The following is a 13,291-nucleotide window of genomic DNA, read 5'->3' on the forward strand; positions in this document are numbered from 1 at the left end:
GTAGTTACCATAGAGTTTAACTTATAAATAGATTTTCTTTGCAAACTATCTTGCGTTGTTTACATGTTTATTCGTTGTTTGAAATTATTAATGCATCGGTTTTGCAAGTCTTTATGTACCTACTGTGTATGATATCGATCACATTGCATGCTCTACGAATTAAACGCGTCATTATGTTACTCTATGGCTTACACTAGTTTTAATGTAAACAATGATTTGAAATAATATAAAATCTAGCCTAGTCGGTTAACAATCTAGTTAATATTTCTGTGTCTCATAATATACGAAGTTTTTCTTTCATTTAATCATATTACCACCCAGTCAACTGTAGAATCAATTTCTTTCTAAATGTATGAATGAAATATATCTTATATTAACATTATAAAAAATACATATTAATTGTATCCAAAAAATATATATAAATATGTCTCAAAAATGATATTAAATAAAAAGTAATAAAACACACTGATCACATTGAAAGATAAATACACAAGTGTAGTATTGTTTTTGTTACGTTTCATTTTGTAAGGCGAGCTGCGATATTCACCGAGAACACTGCAATCTGAGTCCTCTTTCGCAGCTGGCAAATCGACCGATGAATCATTAAATTCTATGTTTAGCCATCAATGTGTAGATATGATCTTCCGCTGACTGTATTTAAAGTGGTAACTTGCGTGGCCGCCTCAGACAGATACGACTTTACCGTTGGCATCGCGTCCACTTGGCAGTGGTCTATGTGTGACTCAGTGGTGCGCTCCCATGATTATCTTTGTCGACGCGGTTACTTCGAATTGGAAACAAAAAAAGTTTCAAACTAAAACGAAGCCGAAAGTGACTATCATGTTTCTCAAATGGCTCATTAACTGCTCGCAACTTTCGCTTATAACAAATAAACAAATCAAATCGGCTTCACGCTGTAGCCCGCTTTCAGCAGGGTAGGCTGAGGGAACCTAGTGTTAAGACACTCCGTTCCCCACTTTCCGCTGAATTTGAAAATATTTCGAGGCATTGCGTGTTGAGTGGCGGAAGTCAAAGCTAGGCTTTGCCTTGGTGTCAGTGCGAAGAAATGAAAATATTAATAAATAATAATTCCATTCCTTCAATTAAGGATTGAACCCATAACCGTCGCATTACATCATCATCTTCACTTATAAAGATTTGGAAATATTTTTGGATAATTGCTAATATTTATTATTAACCTCGATTGTTCTCGTGACAACTGTGTGCAAACCTAGCGGTTTGCTTGGAGCTGTGACTTGCTGATGTACTTGAGTGCCTGCAACGATGCGAAGGCACGTTGACGTTACTGCATTCTACCATAGAGACGAGTACGTGCGCGCTGCACGCACCACGTGGCGCTCCCCGGCACCGCACGAGCGCACGTCCCGTCCCCTTAATAAACATTTACACTACCAGATAAACATCTCTGTGAATCACCAATAAACACACTCCTCTGTCAATATCGATTTTCACCGCTGCTCATACTGTTCTCGAAACGAGTATTATGAAACGGACTGACGGGTTAGAACTTTTGAATAATTAATATAGTTGGGGTCGTGAATTGAATCACGATTCATTGATTTGTGTTTTATCATCTCTTGTAATATGGTGTATAGGGCGAGGAGTTTCGTTTTTGTTATCTAGTGGTGATGTTTTATTTGTTAAATCATCAGGATTCCACCTACACAATTCTGTACCATATTTATATAGCTGTTTATGGAGACGAAACTTCATAATTACGCAATTTCCGTGCACAAACCAAAAATCGGTATGTCGCTCATTAAAAAGTGGAGTTATTGAGAACGCTAACCGGCCGGGGCCCTTTGTTACATGAAAATGTACGCAAACCGCACGAGCGGGTGATTCGAGCGGTGGACGGTCAACCGAAAATTAATTAACATACTTTGGCGCGCAACCCTCGCCGTCGCGCACAGGTGGCCGCCCACTACCCTCTCGCAACCCCCCACTCCCCCGCCCGACACGGAAATTATTTCTCTATTTTCCTCTCTCTTTATTTTATTGCTCGTTTCACCAATTTGCAGATGGACGATGCTCGCCGGTTGATCGCGCTGTCTTTTGTGTGGTTTTTATTATAATTTTCATCATTCGATTGCCGTATGTGTGGTTCAAGTTAATAATTGAAGGTTTTATATTTTGTTTTCAATATTATGATTGGAATATAATGTTTAATTAAGATAAATACAATTATACTTAATTATATTCATTGACAGAGAAATATCTATTTTATTAAAATGTCTTCTTTTAAATTATATTATTCTTCCATGAACGTATTGCCACTTATTGAGTGTATATCATACAGTATATCTGCTGACTTTACTCACTCATGGATATCAAATAAGAATAATAGACTGTATAGAAATATGGGACAAAAGTGAATTTAAGACATTTCAAATTATCATTTTAATAAATTTATATTTGTCTATTAGTTATTTGTAGCTCCGTCCTCCACCTCGCGCCGTTCCGGACATGAAATGCAAAAAAAAGAATGAAAGAAAGATCAATGCCGTGTAGATGCAATCTCTTTGTAGGATATGCGGAGTCAGCTTAGCTGATCGGATCCGCAATGAAGAGATATACAGAATGACAGGGACAGGCGAGGATGTCACGGTAAAAATGAAGAACGCGCTCAGCTGGCTTGGGGACGTCGAACGAATGAGTGATGAAAGAATGGCAAAAAAGATCTATGATGGAAAAGTGAGCGGTAAGAGAGGTATGGGGAGACCTCAGTTGACCTTCGACAACACAGTATCAAAAATACTGGAGGAAGCTCCTGTAAAAAGCATGTGGATCTCACGGAGGGCATGTATAAGGAGGTTGATGACAGTTAACGAGGCGAAAGAGGTAGGTAGAGACCGTAACGTTTGGCGCTCCGTTCTCTCTGACTACCCCGCCAGGGATAAAGCGTGAAGCTATGTATGTCTATTAGTTATCGTTTTATTTTTATAAATGATAACTAAACAGTTGTAAATATAAAAACAAGAACAAGATAACTTTAATATGATAATGATTTTCTATGGAAATTTAACTCTTTATGACAGGCGCTCTCATACTAAGATAAAACACGTATAAAATGTTTGTAAGTACTATTCTCAAGCTAAAGCACCTTTCGACAATACACAGAAAGCCCAGTACATTTACTACGAAAACGGGGTAGCTGTGAAAAAGCTTTCTCCTACTACCCGGTAGGTAGGTGGGTAGGTACACGCGATACGGTGTAAACGCCACTAAATTACTGGAATTATTCCGACGCCGGTATTAAATGCATTCCTGCTTCAGGGATCGCGTGCTACTTCTAGCCTTGTTTCAGTTAAGGACAACAGGTAATTTTTTTTTTTTTTTTTCAATTAATTTTTGTAAAAAACTTAACCATATTATACTTAATGACTTTTTATTATAGTGACATGAAATAAGTACAATATGTAATGATATTTTTTTTTATATTCTGAATATTTATGAAGAGAGCAGTCGTCGTCGTCGGTGTCGAGGCAAAGCGCGGCGTTGAGTTTCGCTTGGAAGTCGATAGCGGAATGTCTTAATACTAGGCGGAATGTTAGGCTCCCTCTGTAGTGTGAAGCTGAAAAAAATCATCGTTATAAAGATCTATACTGTCAGGTCCACTGTGTCCTTTCATGAGTTTTTAATTAATCACAAAATGAAACTTGAATTACCTGAAACGAGAATATTTTACGTTATAATGTAAAATGAATAAATCAGCTTAAAATATTTTTAATTTACTACAACATATATATTGGTGTAAGTTATTAATATAATCCAGTGTTCTGCGCGATGCGTGGGCTTGACTATATTAAAAAAATTAAATTAAATTTTGATCAGCCTCACGCTGTATCCCGCACGTGGCAGGGTAGGCAGAGGGAACTTAGTATTGAGGCACTCACACATACTCTCCGCCAAATTCTAGAGGCATTGAGTGTTGAGTAGCGGACCTTGACACCAGAGCGATAAATATAAATTTTAAATAAATATTTTATTTCCTCGCCTGGGAATCGAACCTACAACCAGTCGCGTTTACAGTCACCGTTTGTGCCCTTGCGCCACGAGTGGTCTCTATATTATTCATAGTAATTGCGGTCCAACCATGTACGTACACGGTAACTGCAAACATTAACTCACAAATGTTACTGACATAATGTATTATTTTCTTACACTACGTCTTTACCCTGTATGAGTAATGAATAAAGTTTTGTCAATATTGGTTTATGGATATTCCTCTTTAACATTATCAAATTTATTTATTACTTTGCCTCAATGAATAAATCAGCTTCGCGATGAATCACGCACACAGCAGTGTAGGTAGAGGGAACCTAGTGTTAAGACACTCCGTTCCCTACTTTCCGCCGAAGTTAATTGAGTGGCGACAGCAGACACCTGAGCGAAGAAATATCTCCTCAAGTGGAAATCGAACCCACAACAAGTCGCATTTACAGTAACACTATATACCCTGCGCCACGACTAGCCTCAATGAATAAACCTTTTAACGGTATAAATCAGCATATGATTCCAATACCATAACAAAATTCTACCAGAGTACATATTTCACTTGGAATCCCAAAGGTTACTTAACACTTTCATAGCCACTGATAGACATTGAAATATTTCAAATTCTACAAAACGTACGTCGATCTCCGGCCCCCATCGTAAGGGCATACCGGGCCCTTATTGCGGACACTCGTCATATCACAAAGGGGCCCGGGCCCCGACGATGCTTTATTATTTTAATTATTGCACGTCCACAGCCCTTTGTCAGCCCCCGGCCGCCACCGTCACTGGTTTAATGTCGCCTCGAATTAATATGAATTGTGCTAATTGAAGATGCTAGTTTAATATGTGTGGGGATTAATTGCGTGTTTATTGGTGATATTAATTTTGGTGTGCTAATATTAGTGCAAAATATTGCTAAATATAATTATACTTATTTATGTTATAGAGTATATGATAAGTTTTAGGTGAATGATATTGTTTTGAATGAGTTATAATATTATAGTGGAGAACGGAGTATCTTAAACCAGGTTTCCTCTGCCTACCCTGCTCTGTGCGGGATACGGCGTGAACCTAATTAAAACATACATACATATAATATAAGACAACATTATAATATATTACAAAGATGTTATATATAAATAATATCATGCATATTATGTACGCGTAGCTAACGATGTTTTTCAACGGGTACAATGTCATATCATCAAAAGACAAAATAAAGTTGAATATTATGTATGAACAAAAAGAAAATACCTTAAAATTCCAGAGTTAAGCTACGACAGATTAAGAAATATTTCTTTAGAAAAGTAAGGAGGTAAAGTATATTTATTGAGTAGCGACGGCACGGGGACGCGCTGGAAGGCGGGCGGCGCATACTTTTACTCTCCTCGAGCCGATCTTCATAACAAAATTCTCCGTTTTTGATATTATATTTATATTGTTAACGTTCGTACCTGCATATTTCTAACGGTAAATATGAAAATTTCGAGAATGCCTACGACCCCCGCTCTCGCGTCTCGAACAAAGCTTAGCTATTATGAAATGCGAATCTGAGTCTTTGGGTTTTTCTTATTCACATGTTTGTTAAGATATTGTTTTTAAGATAAAGTTGTTAGATCTTTTTTGTATTTTCTTCTACAAAATATTATTATAATAACAATGTTTACTAAACTTTTACTTTTTGAACTGACATTCATTTACGTCATGCTTATAATTAGGCTAACAAGATATGACGTTAAAAATTATGTCAAGGGTATACTATAAATAGTTTTAATTATATAAGTTCACCTCAATAATAAGAAATGTGAAAGAAGTAACTTCACGGCCTATGCCTTACGTAGTAGATGTTATTATAGCAACCAGCGATCCGTTGTAAGCATTGCAAATACTATAAACACTTATTTATGTACTGGTTTAATGTAAATAAAAATTTAAACAAAATAAAGTTATTTTTAAACGCAGTTAAAAAATTAAAACTTAAAGCAGCATGTTGAAAATACTGTCTTCTAAGTTTATTAAAAAAACTTTTTCTCGCATAAGAATTTAAGCACAGGAAACCTACTGTTATAACACTTCAATCACCACTTTCCGCATATTTATCAAAATATTGCATGATGAATGCCGCAATATAATCGAAATTCAAATGAGGATTCGACTCACAACCGTCGCGTTTACAGACGCTGTCCCACTGCGCCAAGGCGTAATTGACATGCGATTAAATTCAATAAAAATATATTAAATCTACACATGGACCAAAAGCTATCATACGATAAGCAAAAATAAACAATATCTAAAAATTACATAAGCTAATATTAATGAAACCAAAACTATTCATATTCTAAAACGCTTTATTAATAGCACCAAGACGTACAACCGTTGCTATACACGAAACACAGCTGTAAATCTTGTTTTTGCTTACATTAGTGTATTAGTGCAAAGCCACAATACGATTGGAAGTTTACAAGGCGCGCGTCTGAATTTGTAAGCAAACACCGTGTGACGTCAGAGTACAGTACTAGTACCTACCAGATCATTCATATGTGATGTTACTGTATTACTCTTATTTTATTAATCTTTTTCATATCTTTTGCTGTGTGGGTCATGAGAATAATATGGTGTTTTTTCGTCTTTCTAATGGTTGATGTAATATTTGCTTGTATTTAAAATGTTTTAGTTGGTTTTCGTATTCGTATATTAGTTGGTTATGTAATTTGTAAACAGTTTTTTTAATAATATTTTGGGTTAAATGTAATATAAAATTACATCTTAAATATATATAGAAGTAAAACGAATGTCTTATAAAGTAATATAAAATAAACAACTCTTAATAAAATACTTTTCCTGTCGCGTTATTTTCATGTAGGTACAGTTTACACGCCGTAGGTTCTCAGAAACAGAATTATTCATTTAAGACACACTTGTGCTCATAATACGTAAAACATAATGTAGTGGATTGTGGACACTGAAATTAGTTATTCTTCATTGCGTGTGTCATATAATCATCATGTCTATTTCTTGCCAAACTATGTTTATAACTTTATTGAGATTATATTATTGATTAAAAATCTTGTGACAGGTTGCAGGTTCGATTCCCACTCGAGGAAAGTATTTAATATTGTCATATCTTCGCTCTGGTGTCAAGGCAAAGCACGGCGTAGAGTTCTGCCACTCAGCGCTCTCTGCTCAAGGATCTACATATCAAATTTTAGCATTTTACACTCAAATGTTTTTTCAAAGATGTCTGTCACACATACAGTAACGAAAACAATATAAAATAGAAAATAGATTATAGTAATTACACTTACTAAGTACTTACTCTACTTCCATTTTAAAAATTCACATAATAAAATAATGACATAATATAGTAATAATATAATAGTATATAGTATAATTAATAGTTATATCTGTTTGTTGCAGCGAGCGGCGCGCTCGCAGCCGGCACCATTGCGTCTCCGTGGAGCGCGGCGGCCGGCGCGCCCGACACCAACGGCTCGGGCGGCGCCGACGCCAAGCACTTAGATGTGGGTGAAGCTAGTGACGATGAAAAGGTATTGTTTTTATTTTTTTTTAATACATAATTAATGAAATATTATTTATTAATATAATTATTTTTGTTATTGTTTTTTTATACAAAAAAAATCACAAAAGCTCGAAGCTAACCCATAAATAAAAAGAATAAAGATGTTTTTTTGAAAAATATAAAATTAAAATAACAAAGCTACGCATTAAAAACAAGCTATTATTGTATGGTAAATTATTGTTTATTGTCGGCATTGAACAATAACCATGTGATATAAAATTTATGAAATATAAAATGGTATACGGTGATAAAGTATTTTTTACTTTAAAGCTTCACATGCAATATAAACTTTCAAAACTTTGGCACGACTCTCGTACCGACATTAAGCTTTCACCTCATGTAGAGAAAACTTTTTTCAACAATCTTGTTAAGTACATATGAACACAAAGTCGATGCTGCACTGTGTGTAACGTACAAATATTAGCTTTTAAAAGGCCCGTCGTGGTGCAGTAGCACAAAGTGTGATTGTAAACCAGGCTGATTCTGGGTTCGATGCCCACTCGGGGATCTGAAATATTTATTTAAATGTATATTCTTCGCTTTGATATCGAGGCAAAGCCTCCAGAATTTGGCGAAAATCGGAATGGAGTGTCTTAACTCTAGGACCCCTCTGCGTAAACTGTAGGGTATAGCATGAAGCTGTTTTCATTTATTAGCTCTTAAGAAAATACAAGAGGCGGTTCCAGTGAGCAAGTGAATCACAATGTTTTCGTCTAACGTCCGCCCGATTCGCGACGGAGCCGAACGCGTTATTTTTGTTTTCTTCTCTCCGAGACTAGAACTGGCTCTATTAATTTAAATGACGCATCTTTTCTGTTTCTTGTTCTAATTGAATTTTGATATTTTTCTTTACGATTCAGTTCAGATAATATTATTTTGGTAATTGATTTAACCATATGTGTAAAGTGATTTTATCAAAAAAAGCTCAGCATTTTTGATCTAGTTGCAACAACTTTTAGTGTCCACACATATGTTAAAATATACTATTATGTTGTTCGTTTCGCAATAGTACATTTCAGCGGGTAAGGCAATAAATCCACACGTAAAACTATATTTTTGGATGACGCGTACTGTGTATAAAAATATCCGTCTGATTGGTGAATCAGCTTTGGTTATTGAAATTATAGATTATCTATCGCTTTGGTTATTGAAATTATAGATTGAATACTTCGCAGAACGCAGTCGGAATTAAGTTTTGAACGGAAATTTGTATTATTTTTATTTATTACATTAGTTTTGCTTGTTTTGTGGTATACGTTAAGAGGGAATTACGAGAAAGTAACCTACAATATATCAACTTATTTATTATTATAAAAAGAAAAGATATTATCGTTGAGAAATTAAGGCTTCATTACAAATTAAATAACGTCGATATTTTTGTTTTGCTCGAATTTAACGACATTATCCAATTTCATTTTTTTACGGTAGTAGTGCCTATTTATATTTAAGTTAATTGCCATTAATATATGTATAGCCGCAAATACAAGTATATTTTTACTCAACATGTCCATATAAGGTAACCTGGGTACTTACCGGTTCATATAAGAGTACGTGCGATACTCGTTTTAATGAAAATTGGAGCAATTCATGTTTTAAATGTATGACTTTTTAAACTATCACTTAAACACCAATAAACATATTGATTATTACCTGTATATTTTACGACTAATAATATAGAACCAAATGTACTACAGCCCTTTATGGGTGTTTTACGAAGTTATAATTAAATATGTAAAAGAATATTACCTACTTTAGTATACCATCGATGTAAATACTTTATAATTATTATTTAGCTTTCTTTTAAATTGACTAAGATAATACAAAATGCAGGAATAACTTTGCCATATACCTATTTTTAACAAGTACAGTTGAAATTACAGAAATTTTATTTTTAATAATTATTATTAGCTGTTGAATGTGTAGACAAGAAGAACAAATGTATATTGACTTAATACTTATAAAAACAAAAAGCTGACTAACAAGAAGCGATTTGGCTGGCCTCACAATTAAAACTTGTAATTCATTTAGCCCGTACAGCTGCCAATTGATATTTAATTTGCATAACAATACTAATTTTGATTATTGAGTTAAAATACTGAGATCAAATTTGAAGGCCCGCAGCGGTGAACCCTATCTATGTACATTTCAACCCTTAATGTTACTTCAGAAATTCCAAAGCTAGTACATATTTAACATACCCTTTATTTGAAATAAAGATAATATTAGGTAATAAATCAATTATATTAATAAGTAAATGATTTATTATTATAATTGAACTCTAGTAAATGAACTTCAAGTCAATTGGCGTTTAATTCGTATTAAATCGTAATTTTTGTAGCTCTGAACCTAGTGTTAGGACACCCCCAATTTAGTGGCGGAGCTCAACGCATGACTTTTGCCTCGTCACAGAGCCAGGAAATGAAAATATTTTAAATATTTCATTTCCCCGAATAGGAATCCAAGCCTCAACCACGCGTTTACAATCACACACCTGTCCCACAACGCCATGACGGCCTCTAATATTAATAATAATTTTTCACTGGTTCTAAAAAAATTAAGCTTTTTTTTATTTTGTCAGGACATGTCAGCAGCGGACGCGGAGGGCGTGTGGTCGCCGGACATCGAGCAGAGCTTCCAGGAGGCGCTCGCGATATACCCTCCTTGCGGCCGACGCAAGATCATCCTCTCGGACGAGGGCAAGATGTACGGTGAGTCCGGACGTGATAGAGGATATTGTATTTTCTTCCTTTTATTGTTTTATTGCTATGAAAGTTATTTGTTATCTATGATAATAAATATAATTTTAATGTTACCTATATTTGAATGTTATAACAAATCTAGCAAATGACTCTATGAATGGCGTTGTGTGAAGTGCAAAGAACCATCTTTCCTGCCTGCATATAGTAAATTAGAAGAGACCAGTCATGTCGAAATGTGACTGTAAATGCCATAGCTTTTAGGTTCAATTCCCACTCGAGTAAACGAAATAAATTTTATATTTTCATTCCTTCACTCGGGTGTGGAGTGAAGTTCCGCTACTCAACACGCAATTCCTGCGGAAAAGAGTATCTTATTACTAGACTCCCTCTGCCTATCCTGTTACATGCGGAATACAGCGTAAAGCTAATAACAAAAATATATAGAGTAGATTAGCAAGAAACATCGGTATAAGCAACAATAAAACTGTAGCAATGATAAACCAGCACTTGCAAACTTTCCACATCGATTTGTGTACGTTTAGCATAATTGAATTATGAAGCGTTCTCAAGGCCGTTCCTAAAATGAACAATGGTGTGGCACGAGACAAAAGGCAAGCCACCGTAGGTATTGATGTGAGCCGACAAAGCGGTTTGCGCAATAGGATTCCACGGAGAGACGTGTACCGACGATTATTATCTCTCGATCGGTGTCTCCTATTCGTGGAACTGAATTCGCGGGTTTCCATTTTTTTTAGCTTCGTCTGCAATCTTGAGAAATCGAACTTGTTAACAACACGTGTTCCCGTAGAACTAGAGATAACAGTTTTATAATTATAGTAGTTGTAAAATACAATAAACAAAAAGGTAATTAAATTTATGTATGAATGTTAATTATTATTTGAATATCTACTAAGGTATAAAGTGGTGACGACCAGTCTAGTACGGTGGCTAGTTGCAGTCTGTAGTAATAATTAAAATTAAACTCGCATTTTATTGTTCATATTCGAACTATAAAACAATGTTTGAATAATTAACGAGTAATAAAATTAGTATTATGAAAATGATGCATATTAAAATATGGATATTAGCTTATTACGTATAAACGAATTACTTAAATATACAATTAAGTATCGTTTTGAATAACATTTCACCCTAAACTTCATAAATCATACCAATTATCAAGGTAATAAAGTTGACACTTCAGAACTTATTGACCTAATTTGAGTTGGAAAAGACTGATGATTGCAATGTAAGCTCAGTTTCCGTAAACTGTCGGGGGGAGGTAGAATTTTTTCACGCTACAATGTTAACTAAGGAAGCTCGTTAACGCTACGTGATAATCACCGAAGGGACCTTTCCCCTTCACTAAATTAACAGAAGTAAATCTCTCGTGTTTCGACTTAATACTTTCTGTCTCCTTGAAATGAATGTAGGTATAGAGGCTATAATTGTTTTGATCGCTTATGATTTCAGCTTTAGGATGATTGCCAAGTAGCAGTGTGTTTTATTATTATTTGTATTGGTGATTTCTTTTTTTCAAAGAAACACTCTTTATTTTTTATATTGAATGTTTTAATTTAAAATGTAATGATACATCGATAGCTGTTTACGATTAGTTCGTTGTTAGACAACAGAATGGTAATAACATTGTAAATATGAATGTAAGTTTATTTGTTACGTTTTCACGCCAAAACTGCTCAACTGATTATCATGAAACTTTATTGTTTTTTAGAGAAGTTAGAAAGGATATAGGTTACTTTGTTTAAATCCTTTGGCTATAATATAAAAATAAATTTAAGCGAGCGAATCCACTTTTGGATCCTTAGTACAATATATTTTATATAGATTGGTTTTAGAATGTCTAAGACGCAATAACTATTTGCTTAAGACAATAATTTTAACTTAACGCAACTTTAATGAATATGAATGTATTAACTTCACAGACGATAGAACATAATTTATCTCAGTGTCATATTTAACAATTTAATAAAAATCTTGTACTTGAAGCCTCAGATTTAATCATTTATTGGGTAGTAAAATGAATCAATATTTGTTTATATTCGAATATTTTATGTCCATTGAAAACTATTCTCCATAAACATCGCAGAAACCAGCAAGATTAATAAGCAACAGTAATCGCATAGAATTTCTCATTTAATTCCCCACAACCGAAAACACAGCAATAACTTTCTGGAGAGTCGCCATTGTCACGTACGTTACTGGCACAATTGACGCGGAACAATTAAAGGCAGCCACTGCCATTACCCGCCGGACGCACAGCTAACATTATAGCACCCGGGTTTAATTAAAGGACTGCCCGGGTCGTACCGGGTAGTGCCGGGTAGTAGTGGGTAGACCCGGGTAGGTCCGGGTCGGGCCGGGTGGATGGAATTGCTAAACAAATGTACCGCAAGCGCTGTGTCCACCTTAAGTGATTTAATAGACGGAAAGAAATGTGCCGGTTTAATCTTATCGCCACAGCGGAAATAATCCTTTAGACGCCTCCACGTGATGGCACTGGATTCAGCTGATTTATATTTAAGGTTGTTTTACAGTTAGTTAATTTTATTTTAACTTTCTTCAACTCTTGTAACTCTTACTCTCTTCGGTTTTACTTTGTGACTAATTGCTGCAAGTTAAGAATGTTCTTGAAATGTTAGAACTACGTTTATGTTGCAACATTCACATATGACATGTTTAATGCTTTGTATGAAGTTAGGTAAATTTATTATGGAGATAATGATTTTAAATTTGCAATTTAACATGAAATACCTAAATTATACAAGAAAAGCAACAACTATAGACTAATACTACTAATTAAAGATGTGTCTGATCTGTCACAAGTATCGTCAATTAATAATAGTTTATATGCATTAATAATGTTTAATAGTTTGTCCATCAAGTTTATTACTCCGGGGCAGTTGTAAAAGAACACGGCACATAATTGCTCGCCGTCCACACAATATATGGTCGCATTACTCGCGGACGTGCC

The 13,291-nt window shown here is 34.8% G+C and overlaps 1 protein-coding gene across 5 annotated transcripts in view; it reads left to right on the forward strand.

Annotated features, from left to right (window-relative positions):
* sd (TEA domain transcription factor 1 homolog scalloped) overlaps positions 1 to 13,291 on the forward strand; it is a 62,761-nt gene that overhangs the window by 36,536 nt on the left and 12,934 nt on the right. For all 5 annotated transcript variants that reach the window (XM_085200164.1, XM_085200168.1, XM_085200166.1 and 2 more), the window contains 2 exons: positions 7,438 to 7,568; positions 10,179 to 10,308. In XM_085200164.1, coding sequence (XP_085056290.1) covers positions 7,438 to 7,568; positions 10,179 to 10,308 — 261 coding nt within the window. The remainder of the gene's footprint in view (positions 1 to 7,437; positions 7,569 to 10,178; positions 10,309 to 13,291) is intronic.

This window comes from Heliconius melpomene, chromosome 17 (genome assembly GCF_056956725.1).
Source record: "Heliconius melpomene rosina isolate 202511_hmr_F chromosome 17, ASM5695672v1, whole genome shotgun sequence".
In the NCBI taxonomy this organism is placed as follows: Eukaryota; Metazoa; Arthropoda; class Insecta; order Lepidoptera; family Nymphalidae; genus Heliconius; species Heliconius melpomene.